The sequence below is a fragment of the Oculina patagonica genome, chromosome 2, assembly GCF_052425735.1.
Source record: "Oculina patagonica isolate OP01 chromosome 2, crgOcupat, whole genome shotgun sequence".
Taxonomy (NCBI): domain Eukaryota; kingdom Metazoa; phylum Cnidaria; class Anthozoa; order Scleractinia; family Oculinidae; genus Oculina; species Oculina patagonica.
In genome coordinates this window covers 33813891-33837950 of record NC_135759.1, presented here as the reverse complement: position 1 = coordinate 33837950, position 24060 = coordinate 33813891, and the positions used below count along the sequence as shown (strand labels likewise).

General features: G+C 37.5%; 1 protein-coding gene across 1 annotated transcript; it reads right to left on the bottom strand.

The window, feature by feature from the left end:
• Positions 1-1260: 1260 nt before the first annotated feature.
• On the bottom strand, positions 1261-23859 carry LOC144644296 (uncharacterized). The gene is made up of 18 exons (XM_078503755.1): positions 22898-23859; positions 19941-19986; positions 18633-18679; positions 17822-17969; positions 16034-16300; positions 15347-15543; positions 14635-15238; positions 12839-12997; positions 11542-11663; positions 10287-10338; positions 9598-9641; positions 8450-8499; positions 5844-5895; positions 4359-4425; positions 3657-3788; positions 3439-3458; positions 3162-3339; positions 1261-2550 (listed from the first exon to the last, which is right to left on the bottom strand). Exons 2-18 carry the CDS (start codon positions 19981-19983, stop codon positions 2486-2488), a joined length of 2247 nt encoding a protein of 748 aa, XP_078359881.1. The 5' UTR covers positions 19984-19986; positions 22898-23859; the 3' UTR covers positions 1261-2485.
• Between the last annotated feature and the right edge of the window lie 201 nt (positions 23860-24060).

Here is a 24060-nt window from a genome sequence, read left to right as displayed (position 1 = left end):
AACACTGCATGTCAACCACGTGTATATCAGCAAGACTTGGAAACGACTTTGACCTGCCTGAGGGTTAAACATCGAAAACGAAACTGGGAAAAAGCCCTTATCAACACTACATGTCAACCACGTGTATATCAGCAAGACTTGGAAACGAGTTTGACCTGCCTGAGGGTTAAACATCGAAAACGAAACTGGGAAAAAGCCCTTATTAACAGGCGATTTATCATTTAGTTAGTTTGCGAGACGTGCGAAGCGCGAAGGGAAAAACAAACCGCCTGTAACCACACTTATTTATGCAATTTCAGCCTTGCGCCTGGGGCAGGGACAGGCAATAGTATGAGCTCGTATACCATGACCCACAAATATGGTAGGTGTACGCGTCAACGAAAACAGCCGGAGAGCAAAACTATTGCAACTCTTTGAGTGTTTTTAATCAATCAATTATTCCACTCGTGCTTGTTGGAAATGATATAATTATGGCAAAGTCCAGGCCAGGGGCGGGGCAGAACACTCTTGAACTTTTCGAAAACGAGCGCGGCGCCATTTATCGACCGGATGTGACGTCACGTTTTGTTAGATGATTTAGAACATAGTTAGTAGAGGGGGACTATGTTTAGAACGAAAATTTCAGGAGTTTTCGGCCCCGCCCGACCGCCCCCCGTCCAGGCCCAAGTTGTTCAAAGGGTGGATAACGCTATCCACCGGACAAATGACTATCCGGTGGATAGCAAAGTAGGTTTTTTTTTTCGCTGGATAGCGAATTATCCGGTAAATAGCGTTATCCGCCTTTTGAACAACTGGGCCCAGTTCCTTAATTCTCGCGCCTTTTAAAACAAAAATACTAATCCCTACCTGGAAAGGATTCAACCTCTAAAAAGGGCGCCGCGACTGCTGGACTGGCAGTATACGTGAGTACGTGAGTAAACGTGAGTATACGTGTAAAAGCGCGCGAAACAAAATGGCGGGAAAACGAGAAGAGCTCTGCGCAAGGAAGACGCTTGCGGCTTCACAAACAAACAAAATGGCTGTCTTGCTTTGAGTTAACATTGAGAAAGGGTGAAGAAAACGCTTTTTACTAGTGAGCCGGTGTTAAATCCGAAACAAACTTCACCCATACACAGAACACGGGTATTTAAGGTGAGTGCTCAGACATAACATAGTTTTAGGATTGATATTTACGCTAAGGTTTCCTAAGACAAATTTATTATGCTCTGTAATCTATTAAATCATTCAGTGACATGTAAGATAAAACAAGAGTAAACGATATCAAAAGAAAATACAAAAATATTTTAATTCAGTCTCAACTCTTCTAAAACATCTAGTGTGACTTTGTAGTATAAACTATAAAACGTGTTGTCTAGAAAGCGGTTTAATAGGTCGAACAACACCTTATGGTTTTCTGCTTTTAATTATTCCTAATATGACGCCTAAGTAAACTTGACTTAAGGCCTTTTAAGTCAAAATATATAAGCTTATGCTTAAAACTAAAGTAAAAATATAATCTAAGATCCATTTATAAAAGTATCTCTACACACACGGTCAACAATTGAACTCTAAATAAGGTTATATTACTTAATTCAAAAATACTGTACACACTTTTTAAGTCAATCATTAGTAAGACAAATTAAGCTATTTTTTTTCCCCTTACTTATGAGCTATTTTTAAACTATAGTCTAAACTTCTACGAAGTTGTTGCTTTTCGTATGCGTTAATATTTAAAACCATCAACAGAATAATAATTCTTTGTGGAGAATAAACTTTTTGGCATGTTATGCATACTTCTCAAATGTCGTACAAAACATACTATTTTCGGCCTAGCCTTAAGCTTAAGAGTACTAGTTCCTTTTTTCTGGTTCTTCTTGGTCTTTTCGGTGCTATTTTCTATTGCAAATAATATTTTTCTTACATTCTATATCACCTACAGGTTTTTTTATATTACTCAGTGTTTCTATTTAATTTTGCCATTGCAATAAAAAGATCATTTCACATTTATAATGCAAACAGTAAGAAAACATTTTTGGAGTTCCATTCAAATGTACAACTATTACTAAGCCTTAAAACATGACAAAACCCACACAAAACGTTTAAGGACAAGTGGCAAAAACTAATACAAATCATTCCCTATGCGCGTTAAGACTTTTTAAAATATAAACTAATAAAAGTTCTAAACTCAATATGATACAATGACATACCCTAAAGGCTTGCTATTTATTTTAAATATTCTTTACTTTCAGCTACTACTCTTCTTTGTAATAAACACCCTATTTAATAGGGGCCACAATTTTGCTGCACAATAGGGGGAAAGAATTAAACCGACCTACTCCAGCAAAATCGTGTTACTTGAGCTACTAGACAATCATTTATTTATGGGAATATACAAGCGAGGTAATGCTGGGACTCCAGATAACTTTATGGCCACACAGATCAGGAAAATGTTTACTTTCAACAGCATGTAGAAACTCTGTTATATATAATAAAATTGGTTAGATGTTCATTTCTGGGAACTTCGTGGTGCAGGCCTTGGTGCTCTTTGAGGGGTTTGAGGAGGTGGTGTGTCTGTGAACAAATAAATGTTAGCACAAGACGTCATTAGGTGTCATTGAATTACAGGGGTGCATGATATACTGATGCCAAGAGATGAGATGGGGGGGGGGGGGGGCAGTGGGAGGGGCAACATGAGGGCTGTTGAATAGTAAGTTCGAGATTTTGTGACACAACGAGATTGGTATCTTTTCTTTTTTGCAAGCCCAAGACTTAATTTAGCCTTGTAAAAGGAATTGAGACACAGAGAAGGCATCCTGGAAAAATCGAGACAAGGAGACCCCTGAAATTTCGCTACATCTATGTGACAAGCACTATGAGAGTTATGTGTATTGTCCAACACAGTGACCCCAGCCAGGAATCAAATCCAGACTGCTCATCCAGAGTCCAGAGCACTAACTATTAGGCCACTGCGCCTCCAATAACAGCCGCATGCAGACACTACAATTACTTTAACCAACCATAAGCAGACACCCTCTCCTAAGTGGTCACTTTTTGGGGGTGTCAAAGATGTATGATATTGATTACAAAAGGTTTTAAAACTGTACAGCAACTTGAAAGCTCTCACATTAAAGTTTTATAGCAACAGTTATTCAGTAATACTGAGTTAAAACAAGCAAACTTACCTGGAAAGACAGGTATTCCCATAGAAGGTCTTGAACTATCAAAGGGAGGGGATTGCATTGGTCTCCGTGGGGCAGTGGGCGGAGGTGGGCTCTTTAGAGGTCTGGGCACATCTGGCTCAGGAATGGGGGCAGGTGGCCGTGTTGGTAAAGGTTCTGGAGGATTTTTCTTAAATGATATCTGGTGATGAAAGAGAAGAATCAAATCAATGCATGCGTTGTTACTTGATAAAAAAGAAACGAAAAAAACAACAAAAAAGTACAACATACAACAGCTTACCTTTGGTTGGATGCCTAAACCTGAACCAGATAAAGAAAAGAAGGATTAATGTTACCGCATGCAGCATGAAGGAACTAAAAGCTTTACTATTTTCTCTTTCTTGAGATCTACATACAAGACTGTATGTGGCACTCTGTCACAATACAAAATGTTTTGTTGAAGATAAAACATCTAGTTGCATGAGATTTATTTTGAAAATATTTATGCAATTAGGGTACCTGTAGATTGAGGTTCACTTCTTCGTCGAATTACTGGTGGTGGAGTGGATGTTGATACTCCTGCTGGTAAATCTTCCTGTTTTACAGGTGCTGTATAAGACCTTGGATGACGCTTTTTTAGACCAGGGCTTCCTAAGAGCCACATGAAGGGACAGGTATGTAAGTCAAGTACTTCATTCACAAAAAATCCAAAACATCATCCATTTTACACCAACTTGGCCTATGGCCTCATCTGCTAAGAATCAGGGGATATTCTACACATGTTCGCGGGATACTTGTTTTAAATGCATAATTAGCATACATTCTTATATAAACAACAGGCTCCGACAGCTCCAACAATATTCTACCAGCAACAAGCACCTTTTTTCCCATGAAAAATTAAGGACCGTAACCGTTACTTAAAGAACCTAAAATCCTAAATAGGCCTAATTTCCAAGTAAACACCAATTACGTGTATATGGAACCTTTCTAGGCTAACTTGTAAAAATGTAGGTTATATGTGGGTTTTATTTATATATGAAGTGCCATAAAGTTCTGAAAGCAACAAACCTTGTTAATTTCAGATTTAGCGACCTTTAATTTTAGAAACTTGATGTGTTATGGGTCAATGACAGGCAAAACTACAGTATAAATTATCTTTACTACTCTAAAATATAAAATCAGAAAGCATGTTCAAAAGAAAGAAAACACATTTAAACAGACCTTTATTGTAGTCTGGTTGTGGAACAGGAGGGGGGACATCTAAGGATTCTGCTTTAGCTGAGATGTCCTGAATTTGAAATATATACATGTAAAATACAACTGTAACCAAAGAGTGAACAACTGCTGTCTTGACTCTCAAAACCAGACAACTGGATAATGAGAATCTGAAAAAAATAATTATTATATTAAACAGGACAGGTGAAGAATTGCATCCCTGTGGTGGGGGGGGGGGGGAAACTCCCTTATGAAAGGGGCAGGGATGCTTGTCAGAAGTTTTTAAAAGAATCCCAAAAGGAGACCAATCCAAGCTTTTTGGACCCCTAAGAGATTAAGTACAATACAAAAAATTTATAGAATCTATGTTACCGTATTTATTCGATTAAGCGCCCTGGGTGCTTATTAAATTTTTGGACCTTGAGAGTGGGCTGGGGTTTTGGGGGGTTTTTTTTTATTAAAAAAAATTAAAAAAAAAAAAAAAAAAAAAAAAAAAAAAAAAAAAAAAAATAATAAAAAAATTTTTTCCCCCTGGGGGGGGGGGGGGGGGGGGGGAATTTTAAAAAAAGGGGGGGCGCTTTTTCGAGGTGGGCTTATTCGAGGTTGGGCGCTTAATCGAATAAATACGGTAATCAGTTTTTTGTGTGCAACCCTAAACAAGACCTTGACTTCTAAAATATTGGTGTTTCGTTCAGAACTTCCTAAGTGAGACCAAAAATCTGTGTTCCATAGTCTACCATTATTTCTTGTCTGCGCCCGCGGCCCAAAAAATTTCAAAATAAGTAAAATTTTTTTTATTTTATAAATGTTTTTTATATAAAAATTTTTAAAAAAAAAAAAAAAATCCCCCATTAAAAACTATATTTTCCACCCCCCCCCCGCCCCGCCAAAAAAAAGCGAAAAACCGCGCGATTTCGCAGGATAATTGTTAATAATATTTAAAGTCTCCATTGCAGTTTTTGTTTGGCTGCTAACACCTGAAATGTTGTTAGTGGGGAGAAGCATGCTGTGTCTGAGCAGATAAATTGCCTGCAAAGAAGACTTACCAACCCAATTTATGGATTAAACATGTCAGATAAATTTGTTGTTCCAGTAAATATCCATACCTCTCCATCCGAATATATGTTTTTTGGTTTGAACCTCCCCACCACTCTGGAAATGTGTTGTTCCAGAAAACGTCCATTCTCTCCAACAGAAGGGATTGGAAATTCCTGGGGGTGGGGTGGGGTATCAAAGGCTATACTAAATCTTTAAGGAAATGTATAAAGCTTAATTGAAATTTCCAGAAAGGCGGGGGTCTTAGGAATGAATCCCTTTTGTGGGAAGGGTATGATTTATGGAACTACACAGTGACCAAGGTTCTGTGGGTGGGTGTGGATATTTTCTGGAACCACAAAATTTCTCTGTTTGTTATACACTATGACATACAGTTGTATAAACTTGCTAATGACTAAAACAACTAAATGTAAAAACAATCTAGTTTGATCTTACCTTTGCCTTTTGTTTTAAATCTGGAAAGAGGTCTGTAAGAGTACCATGTATTCTGGAAAACAGGAGGAAAGTACAACAATAAAAAACTTATTGATTTGCAAAGAAGCAAAAACGTCAATTCTAAAGGGAAAAGTTCTCAATAAAACTGCTTCTTAAAGATATTACGTAATCTTATGATTTATGGTACATTTCATTAAAAAAATAATATGTACATACATGTATGGTAGTTAACGTCACTGTCTCCTTAATTATAAGTTGCTTCTGCATTATTCCAAAAACAAGACCTGGGCTTATATTTGTTTAACGGTCCTCTCGGGTGGGTTTCTTTTCATATTTTAAGGACGTTCACGCAAAAATTTTCTACTCGATAGATTTCTTTAATTTTTTTGCTGCGGTCAGATAATGAGTTACTTATGTCAGAAATGCAAAAAAAAGTGGGGGTCACCGACTTTGTTTCAGAGAAAAAGCGGGTCGGAAACTACCCTAATTTTGGAAAATTGGCGCACGCTAATTCAGCATGGTTTGCAGGGTTTATTGTTAAAAAATATCAAAGATGAGTAAACGGAGGCTAAAAATCCTAATCACATTTTGTAGACGTGCGTCTGTTGCGTTAATAATTCTTAGTTTAGCCATCTTTTTTGTTAAATTTAACCCTGATAAAACGAATTTTAAACTGTTGTACGGCAAAAAGGAAAGCTCAAAAAGTGGAATTCAAACCGTCAATGTGACAAAAAAAATCAAACTTCCACTCGATAGATTTTTTTTATTTTCTCACAAAACGTAGATATCAATTAACAAAAGTAGTCCATTAAGAAAAAAGTAGGGGTCACCGACCATTTAAGAGAGTAAATAGCAAGCGAAGCGAGCGGAACGGCAACCCACCCTATATGTTCTTAGAAATTTTACTCAGCGCGCGCGCTCAAAGTATGGCGTTGCGACATGAATTACGTGCGCAGTAGGGATGCACATAAACAATTAGCGCGAACGTCCTTAAATTCGGAACAAGAAAAAAACTAAAGTAGCATGGATTACAACCATTTGACGATTTTTGCAGTTGTAAAAAAAGGATCATGATTTCAATGGCAGTCATCAACAGCCAAGAATAACATTCTAACTGACATGATATTTCAAGAATTACAAGAGATGCTACTTCCATTCCCCATACTTTGCTTTGTTTTTGTTTGATGCAAAGGCGCACTTGCCTTCTTTCCTGTTCTTGACCCATAATCTTGCACGTGCTCTGCCATTTAAGTGGAAGTCTAAATAATTCATGTCTTACTATAATTATTATATTTAAACGAAATTATAAAATGTTCCTGATACTTTTTTTACAGCTTTTATTAATTTAATATATACTAGTTGCCGCTTTGGTACTGGCCCGTCACTTTTTTCTCGTTCCCGGCCTTTAGGCGGGGTTCGGTGCGGGTTCCTGTCCGGGTGGTACTTCCCTGTCGCTCACTAATTCTCGGATGTGCGCGCACGATGGGAAGGTTGGGTTGATACGTCGTTCCGGCTCCGTTCTGTTGGCTGTATTTCTAGGCATGGTATAAATTCTTATATACATTAACTATTAATTTATATAATTTTTAGGCATATATTTTAAAGTATCCATTTATATAGCCATAGATATTTTCTCTTTTATTATTATTTTATGTTTACACACAGTCATGTTTTTAGCAAGCACTTGCACTCCTAAATGTTGCGTGAGTAAACAAAGTATTGTATTGCAATAAAGTGTAATTGCTCATTAGCTTCTCTTTTCAGAAAGAATTGCTACATCTGAGATTTGGGGGGGGGGGGGGGCTTTTGTTTGGAATTGAATGATATACTTAAGGTATCACGGAAGGAAAATTGGCGTTTTCGTTCCAAGTCAAATTGTGTGCAAACCATCAATGGTAGCCCCAATAAAGTATACCGGTATATATTTTCTGAAAGCTTATTGAATAAAGATTGTAATTTTGGATTTAGTTTTGATCATATAGACCATAATAAGCAACGTCAGCATTTCGTTTGCAATTATGATGTTGCGCAACATTAGGTTTATTTGAGATCACATTTACGTAAGAGCCTAAACTTTTATGTGGAATTTGATCTACCGGTACATATATTGGTCTAAAAAACGGTGTCTCACATTTTTCTTTTCTTGCTCCATTAATTTTTTATAAATTCTTAAACTTTAAAATGGCGTTTTTAGGGCTTCTTTAGGATTAAAAATTCATAAAAAATTAATGGAGCAAAAAAAGAAAAATCTGAGACACCATTTTTAGACCAATACATGTAGATCAAATTCCACAAAAAAAGTTTTGGCTCTCATGTAAATGTGTTTTCAAATAAACCTAAAGTTGCGCAACATCATAATTGCAAACAAAATGCTGACGTTGCTTATTATGGTCTATATGATCAAAACTAAATCCAAAATTACAATCTTTATTCAATAAGCTTTCAGAAAATATATACTTTATTGGGGCTACCATTGATGGTTTGCACACAATTTGACTTGGAACGAAAACGCCAATTTTCCTTCCATGATACCTTAAAGCAATTTGTTATGCAAGGGCTCCAATAAACCCTCTTCAGGTAATTAAAAGACAGAATGTTGTACTAACTCTTCCTCCTCCTCAAAGGCTTCATGATCAGGTTCTTGTTGTCGTGTGTACTATAAAGTGAAAATCTACAGTGTTAGTATTATTATAAATATAACATTTAGTAACCCTTGAGCTTAAACACTAGTATATTGTCACTGCCTAAACCTCTCTCTTCCACAGAGGCTCCTTCAGTGGGGAAGGTGAAAAAGTCGGGGGAAGGTGAAAAACACGAAAAATGAAAAAAATTTTCTCTCCAGGCTCCGCTCACTTACTTTTCACTTCTCTGGCCATCTTCCCATTTCCCAGCCCGTTCGAAACACAAAGGAGGCCTCTGCAGAGGAGACAGCTAGCTGTCTTACTGTATATAATGCCTGACAGCTTAACTTAAACAAAAACTTAACACTTAATTAGCCTTTGGTTTAAAATTTTTCAGTTCAATTTTAATTTTTCACTGTCTTATATTTATTATTATAAACTGAAACAAAAGGAAATAAAACCCAAACTGGTTTGAAAAACCAGCTCCAGAGTTTCTATTCCCTGAGTTTCAATTTAATGCAAAAATCTAACATGCATGCTGCATGCATCTTCCTTTTTTATTTCCTTTTTTCAATTCACAACAACTGAATATTCCCCTGCGCAAAACCACTGCTGGCCAGAAGACTTTTTATTACAGAAAAGTAAAGCTATGGAACTCTTTAGACAAAGACTTAAAACTATGCGAGAGTCATGTTAATTTTAAGAAAACTCTGAAGACAAAGCTTCTCAGCGATTTTTTTCTTATTTCTTTCATTTTTCTTTCTATTTCTTTTTATTTTTTATTAATATATAACTAGTGTACATATATATCTTACACTTTACATTTTATTTCACTTCATGTATTGTATTGTTCACTGAAAAGCCTTTTTAAGAATGTACAATAAAATTTTATCTTATCTTATCTTATCATGAACGGTCTGCAGATTAAACTAATATAAAGAAATGAAGTACATCACTCATGAACATCAGATTATTTTTAATGTATTAATATTGGTAAAAATAATTCATTAACAATTAACCAAGAGTAGTTTATGTTGATATAATATTTGCTAAAAAGGTAAAATGATTTATACACAAAGCTTAAAAACTATAAACAGAGTAGTTTATTTTATAAAACAGTCATTTTCAAGTACCTCATGGCCTGAGCTCACTCCACTGCTACCAGAACTGCTTGTAGCTGAAAATTAATATAAAATGGGCTTCTTGAAAAAATAACTATTAAATTTTTTTTATTATGACAGCTCACTTAGTATGCAACTTCTCAGATCACAGCATACCATAGAACTCAATGGTGACCTGGATCTTTGTAAAAATACCAGCAACATGTAAATAATTTTCCAGGCATGTAACTGACCAAATGGAAATATTTCTCTCAGTATTAATAGCTTGGTGTTGGTCTTCATCTAAGCCAGTTGCATATTTATTTGCAGCTTTCATTCTATCAGTTTCACTTTTTTGGTAACACTGCTTTTGTTGTTGTTGTTGTAGTTGGCCTACTTCTGGCAAGTTCTCTGATCGAGTTAAGCTTTATATATATTGAGTGATATAACTATAGAAGTAAATATGTTGTCCTTAGCTTGTCTGCATTGTTCCAGTCATTAGTTCGACATCAATTAATGTTCTGTTTTCCCAATTGCTTACAGCCTTTGGAAACCTGTGGGGGATGACTAAATTTGTTCATTTGAGCGGGTACTTTAGGGTTTGACATCATGAAAGTGGCAAACATGAAATCAAAATCAGTCGTTACTCAAATATTTTTACATTGGAATGCTGAGTGATAAAAGACTGATCTCAAAACTAATATTGTACAATATATACTCACTTGAAGTGGAACTTTTTGAGCTTGTTGATCCTTGTCTTCGCCGAATTGATGGCTAACAAAAATATAGAAACCAATTCCATTTATAAGTGTATCTGAAACCTACTTAATGTGAGCCAAAGGTTTTTTTACTTCCAGTGATAATTTGCTTTCCACTATTTAGATTTTTGACTGCATAATCAGGAGGGGAGTGAATAGGTTTGAGGATCCATGAATTTAGCCTTAAAATGCCATGGATTGTGGATTGTTTCGCAAAATATTGAGCGGATTCGCGGATTTCGAATATACAGCGGATTGTGGATTAGCCGATAATTTTGGAGCGGATTTCGAACTTTTCATGTCTGTAAGTTCGGATCGTGGATACTAAATGACGTTCGGATCAATTTGGTCGGTCTTCGTCGGTATGTTGGCAGAATTGTTGCAAAAACAAGCAATGAAAAGAAACTTCTTGAAAAATTGGCAAAAAAACAACATTTACTGTCTGTTGGAGTGAAGCTGTACCACACAAAGTTCTCAAGTAAATGTGGATTTGGATTTGCACGAAAATGGGGACGGATTGACGGATTTAGCCAAAAAATAGCACAGATCGGCGGCTTTGTGTACCCCTTTTCACCCCCCCCCCCCAATCAGGCATTTAGGGTAGAAAAAACTTTCATGTTACTGTAATTTCACCCCAGAACAACTGAGATAATTTCTTCATTTTGTGGGTCATCATGAACTTATATGTTAGGTCAAAATCTAGCATAAACTTCTTTTTCATACTGAATGTTTTCACCAATTAAGCACCCAAATGCATCCTCAATTTAACACCCTTCCATTGAATAAGCCCCTCCCCCCCCCCCACATAAAAAATTAAACTTATTACAGGTGAATGTGTCTCAATTAGTTAAAAATAACTAAAGCATGCAAAACATTGACTCACTATATAGTACTTCAGGGTATAACATTATTGCAACATTTCCCTTACAAAAAAAGTCTGTATCTAGGGAAAAACAAACAAACAAACACATGCCCTATCTGGCTGCTATCAAGGATGTACAGTTGTCTAAAATTCTTGATATATGCAATGCACTCAAAAACTCATAATTTTCCTGGCTCTGCATTTATTTTAGGTGGCATATCAAACTTGACAGGGCAGTTCTACTTATTCATTCTAATTTTTGGAGGGTATTCAGTATTAAAATATTTTAAATAGAAATAGTACATCTTGGTCACTAGGCTGTTTAAAACTACTTTTCTAAATAGTTGTGCTCCTTACTGCCGTTTCTGATGAGATGCCCATTTTTGTCATCAATTCAGCAACTTCTTCTTGTGTTAACTTTCCATCTGCTACACTCTGCTGAAATGCACTCTGTATGTCTAACTGAGACAAATTTCCACCTACATATAAAAGCATTCAAAAAGCAATTAAATCATAAGTAACATTGCACTTTTGCCAAAAAGACCTCAACAGTTAACTACCTTATCAAGGCTAATAGAAACATAATTTTATAAAATGTTTTGATAAGTTAAATTTTGAGATTTTATTTTGCAGGGCAATATTTGGTTTTGTTTAACATTTACTGTAATAACTATTACCGTAAAATTTTGTGTTTAAATTGCAATGCTCATACCTTGAGGGAGGCCCCTATTACCATGGAATAAAAAGGAACACCAGAACAGTCTTGGCAAAAAGTGACAAATTAAAGGAGCTTAAGAACACTGGGAGGATGTGGGGTATAAGGCCAAACAGATAGCAAACAGCGTAGTGGTGGATCCATATAAATTATGTGCCTCTCATTTAAGTAGCAAAGATGATTGAGTCACAGTTTTTGTGAAATCAATTTTCCACAATATATTTATTTAAATTTTTTTTTTGAAAAGGTGAAAATAGGGTATCAAGTAAAGAAAACCATAATATTAGACCATGGCCATGCGCTATGACGTCACCATTTAAGGGGTTTCCCATTTTTGCATGTATTGTGTGTTCAAGCTCTGTGTGGTTGTGCAGTTTGTTTCTAACTCCGAAAACGTACGCGTGAGTTGTAGTTTTTTCCCCTTTCCCTCCCTCCCTAATTGGTGGATTTGGTAAGTATAAGGTTGGTAAGTATTTCCACTGACTTGGTCAGTGTAACGGTGTCTGGTGGGTGGTTGCCGCTCTCAAAGTGGCCACGGATACCTGCGTGCCCTGCTTTAGCCCGTTCGTAGTGCTGTGGAACCACCACCCATTATCATAGACACCTTCCCCAAGCTCATCTATTGGCGATGAGTTTAAAGCACATCAATTCTTATTGAAAATTAGACATTTTCAATTAACTGCATACTTAGATTAAGATTTCATTCATGGATAATTTAATTGTAATTAAGAACCAGTTCACTGATGCTTGGATAAGCATTGTTGATTACATACCGGTAATTAAGTTAACTACATGTAAGATAATTCAATTATATACTTACTAGTTAATGACTTAAGTACTGAAGTACTGTGCTATATATACTGCATAGCACTAGCTTTTCTAAGGTTGAAATTTCCAATGTGTGGGTAGAAAGTGTTAACATATAATTAATGTTAGTACCTCTTGGTGGTGGCAAAGACTTGGTTTTTCTCTCCATTTCAATTTGCTTGGCTCTTATAGCAGCAGCACTACTTGCAGAGCGGTAAAAGGCTGGGTCAGGATGAACTGGTAAGTTTGACTTTGGTTTGTCATAGCCAACATAATCCTTTGTCATTTGCCCTGTTTGAAAACAAAGAAAACATATTCAAGAAAACCAGTGAATGAAAAACAAACTTGTGGAGCCACTTGAACAGTAAAGACACATTGTTTATTATCATAACTATTTTTGACTGGGAGGCTGACTCCCGAGGACCATTTTTGGTACAGAAAAGGTAACCCAGTCATATACCTTCAATAGAAAATGGTAGCCATTTCACATGCCTCAAGCTATTTTCTAAACTTTTTACTTTAAACCCGGGGGGAGGGGGGGGGGGGTACTCCACAAAATTTTCTATGGGGGTGTGCCACTTAGTCTCTGAGACCATGGACCTGTTCCAGAGAAATTAAGTTGAATTTGCGATCCTGTTCCTGACAATCTTAGGCGAAAATAGGTACCCTTTCTAGACAATTAATATGCACAAATGGAAAAGATATAGATACAAAAAACACTGCCAAATATCACAAATTATTAAAAACTAGCAATGGTATATTGCAATTCCTGAGTTTTGATTGGTTAACAGGCAATGGTATATGAGCTCATATACCATTGACCACAAATATGGTAACCAATACGCATCAACGAAAACAGCTGGGGAGAATCTGAAAATATTGCAATTCTTTGGGCGTTTTTAATAAAACAATAAGTCCACTCGCACTTGTTGGATATACCCGGGTCTCCGGGACAGGCGGGGATGATGGATGGAGGCAACTCGACCCTCCTGTCCGACACCCTCCCTGACCCCCCCTCACCCCTCCAGGCCCCCACTCCTCCCCTTTTTCGCCACCCAAACCCCAATTCTCCACCCAAATCCCGAATCACCCCATCCCCCCTCCCCCGGTCCCCCGGACCTCGCCCCCGTGCTTCTCCTCTCCGCCCTGGAATATGTAAGTGTTCAATTGACTTTGTTTGCGGTTTGGATATAAAGTGAGGAGGAGAGTGGAGTCTCATAACTCTAATATACTTGATCGTGCTTAATCAGGATTCTGGGGAAAAATCAACTCTGTTCCGGAGATCTAGAGGAAGGCTAATTTCTATACCTGTTCCAGAGTCAGGGAGGCACGGTGGCCTGATGGTTAGTGCGCCAGACTCTGGATCGAGCGGTCTGGGTTCAAGGCCTGGCCAGGGTCATTGTGTTACATGTTCTTGGGCAAGACACTTTACTCTCCTAGTGCCCCTCTCCACCCAGGTGTATAAATAGGTACTAGCAACATAATGTTGGGGGCTACCCTGCGATGGACTTGTATCCCATTCACTGAAGGGGCAGTAGAAATATTCCTAGCTGCTTAATGCTAATAGAAACTGGGATAAGCTCCGTCAAGTATGGGCCACTTGGCTCTAGGCTTCCCTTTCCCCTTCCAGAGTCAGAGAGGCAAAAAAGCATACCATGTTGAGCAGCAACCCTAAAAATCTTCCTCTGCTGCAGGCCTATTAAAGATATTTTAAAAAGCCCTTTGAAATACCTAAAAGACAGTTTTCCCTATTCTTTCATATACCTTGAGCTCCAGCACCCCTTTTGGGTGGAACATCCCCACGTAGTCCACTATAGGGAGTACCCCCTCCCCAAGAGGGTTTGAGTTATCGAACGTTTTGGGAAGTTGAAGGTTTATGCTTGCAAAAGAGATCAGAGATAATTACTTAATAGACATGCATGTCACACCTGGATCCATGTCCATATAAAATTCTGATGGATCTTCTCCCCTCTCTGCTGCCATGTCCATATAAAATTCTGATGGATCTTCTCCTTTCTCTGCCCCCATGTCTATATACAATTCTGACGAATCTCCTTTCTCTGGATCCATGTCCATATACAATTCCTCTGGATTGTCTTGCCCTTCAGTGTTTCCCTCCATTGTTTCATACAGCTCCCCATCTTGATGATCAGAAGCTTTATTTAAGTTTTCATATATTAAGCCCTCTGATGTGTCCTGGTCAGATTCAGGGGGCTTTGGAGCTTGTCGATATGCCCGCTTCTCTTTAACATCTTCATATAACTTACCATCATGGCCTGACGCTCCACCCTTCATGGGTACATAATAGTAAGAACCATCCTCGTTTTGCTTTTTCATCAAATAACACTCCTCCTCTTCCTGTTTGTCAAGATTAATGTATCTCTTTCCTTTCATGTCTACATACAGCTCATGGCCTTCTCCATTCATCGGTACATAATAGTAAGAACCGTCATCCTTTTGCATCTTGACATAATAACTTGTTTCGTCTTCCTGTCCCATGTCAATGTAAATCTGATCATTATCTCCTTGGTCCTTGAAATTAATCCAGACAACAATTTAGTAAACCACTGATAATAAATTATAATCATTCATGCCTTCCTGTAATGCAATCAGTGATCATTGCACTAAACTAATACTTACACGGAAAGCACGTAGCCTGTCTGCCAATTCAGGGAAACCATAATTTTCTGCTATGTTATACGGCCACTGTCCATGGTAGTTCCTTATTTTGCAAGCTTCTTGAGCTCCGGGATAGTGCAAAAGGTTGCTGATTAGCTTGCTTAATCCAAACTGTGATGCAAAGTGAAGCAAAGTTGGATGTTCTGCATTGGAATCACCTGTTAATGAGAACAAGGTAACAGTAAGTTGAGGAGATGGGATGGATTCTGGATGGATTGCTGGCTGAAATCTCCAAATGGCCTGGCAAGGCACTTTATGCTCTCACAGTGCCTCTCTTCAATAAGGAGTATATTATTGGTCCATGGTGGCAAAATGTCAGGGCATTAATTGACAGAAATGCAAGGGAGAGGGGAGGTTACCTGCAATGAACTCTAGCATCTTATCCAGTGGGACACCTTAAAAACTGATTCCTCTCACAACATTGACTGAAATCAGGCTTTAAGTGGCAAGAACGAACTTTTGTTTACCAGGAACCAACCGGGGTTATACAATCATGTACTTTGCTCCCCAGAAGCATCTTGCCAACATAAAAAATTAGACAATAAAGCATAATCTACTTATCTATCCACACCTCATTGAGTTTGAATTATTTCTGCCACTTAGTTAGAAGTATTACTTGCAAGAAATTATCGTGATGTACCAATTTACCTGGTACATTTTTATGAACGCCAAGCAAATCAAATCCTTCAGGAGCATTTTGTCTCAATGTCTCTGCCAGAGCAGTATCTAGACCTTCAACTTCAGCTGGAGAGATCTGTAGAGATTCACACATGAACTTGACAGGATCCAGTGCTTCATACAGCAATCTGTAAAATGTGTCATGCCTTGAAAGAAATTCAAATCTGTGTTGGCCTAACAATCGGCGATGAATCCCATGATAGACAGATGCTGTCACAACACTTGCCACAGGATACTCTAAACAAATCATTTGAAGAAATAAATATGAGCTAATTAAATTTCAGGAAGAACTGTAAGCTATTATTTAATTTTCCGTGCCTCAAATGTGGCGCTTATTCGAGGGCGGCGCTTATTTGAGGGCGGCGCTTATTTAAAATTTGGCGGCCAGAAAGAATCTAATCTTTTACAGTAATTTACAGAACTACGTATTGTAAGAATGTTGAATAGAAAATCTAATAGGCCAGCGGTAAAACAATGACTTTGAACTGCAAAACATCGCTTTTGCTGGCAAGAAACCTCCAAGTTTGTTTTAAAGTTGTTTTGTAGTGTTTTCTTTTTTAGTTTAACGGAATTCGTCGAAAAGCGCCACATTATACTGTGACGCTTATTCGTAAATACAGTAATTCATTAAAGATCAGAGATTAAAAAAGGGCTCACAATTTGTAGTACCGGTATATATGGTTCAGTTCTGAATCCCTACATCAATCCTGTTCCCAGTGGAATTAAACCAATCTTGATCTCCAGATTCTCTTACCATTCTTCACAGGCATGTCTTGCAGGTCAAAAGGTGTTCCACCTTTTTAAGATCCATTTAAACTACAACACTTGGCAAAGGGAATACTCCCCAAACATTTGGGTGGAGGTGTGTGGCACGCTTCTGAAACCTTAACACTATTTCAGACCAAAACATGCAATTTTTTCCAACCTTTTTTAGACCTAACCCAAAGCTTAATACTGGTAGACCCTTTAAAATTGCATTTTTTTCAAGAAATGAGTAAAACACAAAAGTAATTTCAGTCAGAGGGGGAGTAGGAGATGTACACTTGGGATGGGGGATATGGCATGCTCTGAAACCTTTACGTTATACTTCAGACCAAAACATGCAATTTTCCCTATGCGATATAGTTTTCCTATTTAACACCTGACCCCCAGGGGGGTACTTCGGCTTGTAAATGACGGGGATGATTGAATGATTTTTTTGAGTTTGAAATTTTTCGATTCCGGGATTTTTTTGGGTATTAAAAACGAACTGAAGTGCTCTGGCGCGTCCTTGGCGTATTTAGGGGGGGGGGGGGGGGGGGGGGGGGGGGGGGGGGGGGGGAAAGGGGGGGGGGGGGGGGGAAAAAAGGGGGGGGGGGGTAGGATATTTTCGGAACCACACATTGATGGTATGATGAATAATCAAACTCGAGCGTTATTGCCCCTCCTGGCAATTAGACAAGGGATTTTTTTTGGGGGGTTATTTTTGGTCCAGGGATTTTTTTGGGTAATGTCGGAAGACTTGGGTATTTTTTTGGGTCCTGAGCTTTGCCTTCATTCGATCATCCCCGTTATTTACAAGCCGGAGTACCCCCCCCCCCCCCTGGGACCTGACCCAGAATCGATATAACCTATTTCAGACTGCACCATGTCCAGGAATTACTTTGGTTTGTGTAAACATTTGAGAAGGGTTTTGAGAGCGAAGAAGTAGTTTTTGTATTCCATTTAGGCAAGAATGGTGTACAAATTTGTACATCATTTGATAATATTAAGACTTACTTGGTGCCTCTAATATCAAGGTAGAACTGTTCAACTGCCTGGCAGAGACTTGGACTGCACCAGCTGTTCCCTCAAAGTCAACAACAAATTGACCTCTTCCTTTTACATGTAGTCGATGGTTGAAAGCAATCACTATCTGTTCCCTTGCCTAAAAGATTCAAAGAAATTCAAATATTTTTTACTGTCATTAATTAATACCACAACTGTATACCTTATAACATGAAATTTTCGCGACACGTTAATTTCGCGATTTTGAGGTGCGCATATTGCGACACTTAAATTTCGCAATTTTGCAAAAAGTTAGCATTTTGAATCACTTTAATTTTGCATTTTTGATCAAGGAGAATAACGTCAAAACTAACAAAAACGCAAGAGAGGGACTAAATCTTGGCTATAGCAACAACAGAGCAGTTCTCACAATGCCTACAAGTAGGTCATGCTTGTAGGCAAGTTATTGTTCTTAAGTCAATTGACGACAACATCCATTTACATTGAAAATTCCTTCCTTCAGTGGTCATTGTAAACTTATTCTTTCTTGATTATTGACATAATGTCAGTCACTTAATTTTCTGATAATCAAGGCAATTGGGAAGCCCTGAAGGCACAAGCCACTGGAGTTCAAATTTTGAATATTAAAGCACAGAGACTACACTATATAATCCTTAAACATCTGGACTTTATTATGATATTTTTTAATGATACATTTACTTTTTTAATCTTTTTACTATTGTATTTATTTAATTTTATTTTTGTTTACTTTTCTACTCAGTATTCAAGCAATTGTAAATAAAACAATACTAACTACACTTACATCATGCTGAACTTTTTCTGGAATAATTGCCACGACAGCCAACGGATCTAAAATAAATTGTAGTTTATACATTTAATTTTTTTTAAAATGAGTGCTAGCTCTAAATTGTAAAAATAATACAATAGTGACCTGTTCTTCATTACCAGACAATAATATATTAAAACTCCAACTTTACTCCAAGGCTTATAGCTTGAGGGAATAAAAAAGAGGGTACCAAAGGGGGGTTCGTGATCCCGTTTCACGCACAAGTTTTAACCAAATTCACGTGTCACGTATACTGAAACAGCAGAATTCACGGATCAGGTTTCTTTTCTAACTATTTTTCACGCGTCACGGTCTAATTTTTGCCCTATTTTCACGTGTCCGCATAAACCCTTTGCCCCCCTCAAAAAAAGGTATTATATTTAGATTGAGGGTACTCCGGCTTGTAAATGGCAGGGATGATCGAATGGAGGCAAAACTCAGGACCCAAAAAAATGCTTAAGTCTTCCAACATTACCCAAAAAAATCCCTGGACCAAAAATTAAACACTCCAAAAAATCCCTTGTCAAATAACCCCTAAATTGCCAGGAGGGGCAATAATATAACACAAAGAAAAACTTAAAAAATTGAACACTCGTGTTTCTTTATTCATCATACCATAAATACGCCAAGGCGACGCCAAGGCACTTTAGTTCGTTTTTAATACCCAAAAAAAATCCCCTACCTATTTAAATCTAGTCACCCAAAAAATACTTGCCAAATTTTCCAACCCAAAAAAATCCCGGAATCGAAAATTTCAAACCCAAAAAAATCCTTTGATCATCCTGGTCATTTACAAGCCAGAGTACCCCGCCTGGGCTTAGATGCAGGTTAGAATTTTAATATATATTGAAAATGGCTGCCATAATTGTTGTCTGGTCAAATTTCTGTAAATGCATGTTGAGCAGGTAACACTTGAAAACAGCTATAATATATGATGGAAATAATATGCTGTATTCTGAGAAGTTTCAAGTTTATGATTAATGGCTACAAATTTGATTTGTACTGAAAAAGCGTATAAGCCTAATGTTTCCATGTTTTCAATAAAATATTTGTCCCTGTAATTTTCCATTAGTGAGAATAGAGAATATATCCTAAAAATTCCCTGCATGTTTTCACTCTGACCTTATCTTCAAAGTAAATTTAATTCTTTATGACATAATCCCTCTTCTGGGGGCCAAAAACTAACAACTACTGTATAATTTACATTGGGTCTATTGATTTAAAAATTTTAACATCCTGAAACTATTAACTAGTAAATCATTTTACTTTATGTTCAAAACTCACCACTCGAATGGGCATCATCATTCCCAAATTCTTGAGAATGCATTGCCTAGAAAAATAAGTGGATTAGAACAAGAATTAGCATGTCTTGATCGATGCACTTTAAAAACCCCTGTTAAATAGTATCCCATATCTAACACCCCCTCTTCTGGAGGTGTGCCCCTACTCCAAAATTCCTGTATTACTGTAGCCTACATGTAGCCATACCCACTGCCAGAAGAAAAACCGAGGGGGGGGGGTGGGGTTCTCCCATATGAAAGAGGTTCTGGGGGGTTGCCTGGCCTCCAGAAAATTTGGAGGACTAGCTATAGAAGCTCTAAAAAATAAAAGTAAAACTCTTTCTTAAACATTTTTCATAAGGTATTTCTTGAAAAAAAAAAAAAAACAATCTTGTTCTACTGGGATTATTTTCCCAACTGTATTTAAGGTGGTAGACTGGAGTTTGACAGGTCTGTTTTGGATGAAAATTTCTCGAAATTTCTAAAAATCTAGACAAGGCAAGCAAAGTGCCTTATCTTGCCTCTTGCTAGTTGCAGCTCCTGGAAAGGGACAGAGATGCTTGTCAAAAAGTTACGAAAAGTAGCCCTGAAGGAGACCAATCTGGGCACTGTTTAAGCATTTTTTGACCCTAAAAGATACCAAAATGTGAAAAAAATAGAACCTATACATTTCTTTTCTTACACATTTCTTTATGTGCATCCCTAAATGAGACCCTAACAGCTAAAAGTATTGGCATTTTGCCTGAAACACCCTGAGCAAGACCAAACATCCAAAATTTACACCCCTAAGTGAGATGACAAGCATCCTTGCTCCTTTCATATAGTACAGTCAACTGTCTCTAAGATGGACACCTTCGTGACCGGTCCCAACTGTCCATCTTAGAGAGGTGTCCCCCTTATAAAGAGTCGAGGTAATGTGATTTTGGTAATAATGAGATAATAAAGCTGACGTCTCAACGTGTCTTAATGTGCAGTAAATAGTCATCTGTTTTCATTCTCAGAGTTATATAATAGTTGTTTAGCTTATTTAAGCAAAAATCTACAAACTTGGACAAAAACAATATTTGAAAATTGACTTGTTTGTTCATGACATTAAAAATGATAGTTTACTACTTATGAAAAGTGAGCAGTTCATACATGTTGCAAACTGTTACCTATCTATATCATGTATTCCCTTGCTCAAGCAAATGTTCACGGCTTCTTGTCTTAAAACTTAATTGACACTTGGTTAACTTAAACAAAATTAAAATAACAAAAAAAAATAGACCACATTCGCTTGTTGAAGCAAACATTGTAAGGGAAGAAGAAAAACTGTAATACTGTAAAAAAAAAACGACCTTTTTGTATTAATTTGGTGAGTAAATACGTTTCTGGTATCCTTGAGCGGATGACTAACTTTGCTTTATGTCGATACAAAGTTTGGAACATAATTCACTAAACTATACACTTCTCAAGTGTCCGTTGACGGTTTCAAAGTATCCATTGTCCATCTTAGAGAGGTGTCTGTCTTATAGGGAGTTTAGTTACAGCAAAATGACTGAAAACCACAGGGACTATCACCAGGTGTCTGTCTTTGGGAGTTGTCTGTCTTATAAAGGTGTCTGTAAAACGAAAGAGTTGACTGTAGTCCCCCTGGAGGAGAAACACTTTTCCTCAGTAAAAAGAGGGAGAATATTTTTTCTTGGGTGTGGGTACGGCTACATGTAGGCTAGTAGCAGTGCTATTATAATAAACACTGTATCCTCTTCCAATATTAGTGTTCACTGTGCAAAGATTATTGTAAGTTGGGTGTTAAGTGAAGAATATTATTCTTACCCCATAACTAAAGACAAAGCTAAGTTCTGGTCTATAGTTTTCACAAGTAAAGAAATTGGAAGGTATAAAGAAAGGCCAGGAGTCCAAAATAAAATTAGCACCCCCCCCCCCCCTTCCCAACTAAATTGAATCATCACCCTATTTTGAATAATGTTAAAACTATTTTACTATTTAGAGTACCGTTTTATATATTTGACTGGACTTTCTTAACTTAAGTTTGTGTTCCTTATGTTGAATGTTGAAAGTTTGTGTAATGTTTTTTTTTTTAATGTGGGGGGAGGGAGGGAGGGGAGGTTGGTGACTTGGGTTGGAATCATTAGTTCAAGTAGATCAAATCTCAGAACACTAAAACCAAATTACATTTACGCTACATGCTTTAGTTGTTTTCATGTACTTTGGACATTTGTATTACGACGATCTGGATTTCAGTATAAATTCCCGCTTTCTAGTGATGTCTTGCAACCAGTACGTGAGCATACGGCAGTGTACGTCCGGGCACATATATTACGAACACAGCCCCTCTTAAATCTATCTTTTGGTGATATGAACTTATAGTAAGCCCAAGAAATCTCTTTTGAATGATCACTCGTTCCTTTTGGTGCTGTGAACAGCTAGTAAACCCATCTTTTCAACGCTTACTTCCGGGTGAAAACTTGTTTACAAAGACCTGGGGTAAGTGTCCTATTCTTGATAGGGCTATATATTTAGACGAAGAATTCAATATGCTGCAATATCAGAAATAAAAACTGGCGTAGATGCAAGATAGAGGAGATGTTATTTATCTGTTTGGTTAGCATCGGTAACCAAATCAACAATCGCAAGGTCTTTTATAAATGAACTATTTAATTAAATACGGCAACAGCGTAATGTATCGCTTGCAGTAAAACAATTGTCTGCGTTTGCTTCGACGCTCGAACCACCGAGATCCTCAGTTGCGAACATAATTCAGATAACAGTCCAACTTAGAGTCAAGGTTACCCTCGGAAGTAGTTAAAAAGTGATAAAATAAATGCTGGGAGATAGAAGTTACAAGAACAAGAGTGGTAACAGATGAAGATGCGTTTGCATTCCATCACACAGTCTGATCGTAATTGTATCATGAGCTTCATTCAGTTCCCGCGCTCAAACAAGGAAATTAACACTAACCTGTCGATCCTAAGTGTATCCTGTTCTCTGAAATTCTCGCCTTGTAATTCTAAGGAATGGTTACCCGCTAGGTAACAAAATCAAACCAATACAGTACCTTCCTGAAAGCACGAAAAGCGCAACGTTTGGTCTTGACCCGAGATCCTTATATGGATGGGCGGAAATCGTTCGATTTGCTGAAACGATCGTGGTAACTTATACAGCCCGCCCTATTGTTTCTAGTACTAGTACTAGACTAGCTCACAACATCTGGAAGATTGAAATCCTACAATTTGAAAGTGTTGTAATTTGGAGTTGCTCCATAAACAGCTGATAAGCCCGCTGCAACGACGCTGAATCCCGGGCGCTGAATCTTTTGGATTGAATTTCATGTTGAGATGTTGCGAAACATTCCACACATTCCACGTTCTTCGCACTTCTGGGGATGTCACGAGAGAGCGAACAGCTTAGCTTAAAACAAATAAGTAAAATAAATATGACATTCATTTCAATGTGAGTAAAAATAGAGTAAGAGAGTATCCATCAGCTTCTACAGTTGCATGTCAAATAAAATAGAGTCAACAGAATGATGCTACATGTATGTTTAAGAGAATCAGCTTAGACTCATCCCGGAAGATGGGTTTAAAAAACGTGGTGCTGGTCATTGGATAGCCGCGCGTCTTGTGCTTTCTATGACTTATTGAAAGATCTGGGAAATAAAAAGAATATGATTTAAGTAAGACTACAAGTACTGATGCCAATGATGTTCTAAGGCGTTTAATTGTTGTCCAGGTTGTCTAAAGTTACCCATCGCATAATAATGATGATGACCCGTGTTTGTGTGGAAACTCCGATTAGAGACTGAATATCCCGTGAACTGACTCCTTTAGCGAGGTAATTATAAAAGGGCAAAAAACGATAAAACCGAGCCCGTCCTCCAACGCGAGATATATTCCTAGCCAGCCTGCGCGATTTTTTCCCCTTGCCCTACACCCAATAGGGGTTGTCACGCAATATCCAAATAACACTGTCCTATTAATCCCTCGGTAAAAAAAAAAATTTGATAAAAAAGGGTGCAAACCATTAATACATATATAAGCAGTCGAAGTAAAAAAAAAATATCGGTCTTTTATCATTTATACTGTTGCTACGGTAACATAGAAAAGATGCTAAAATAGAACCAT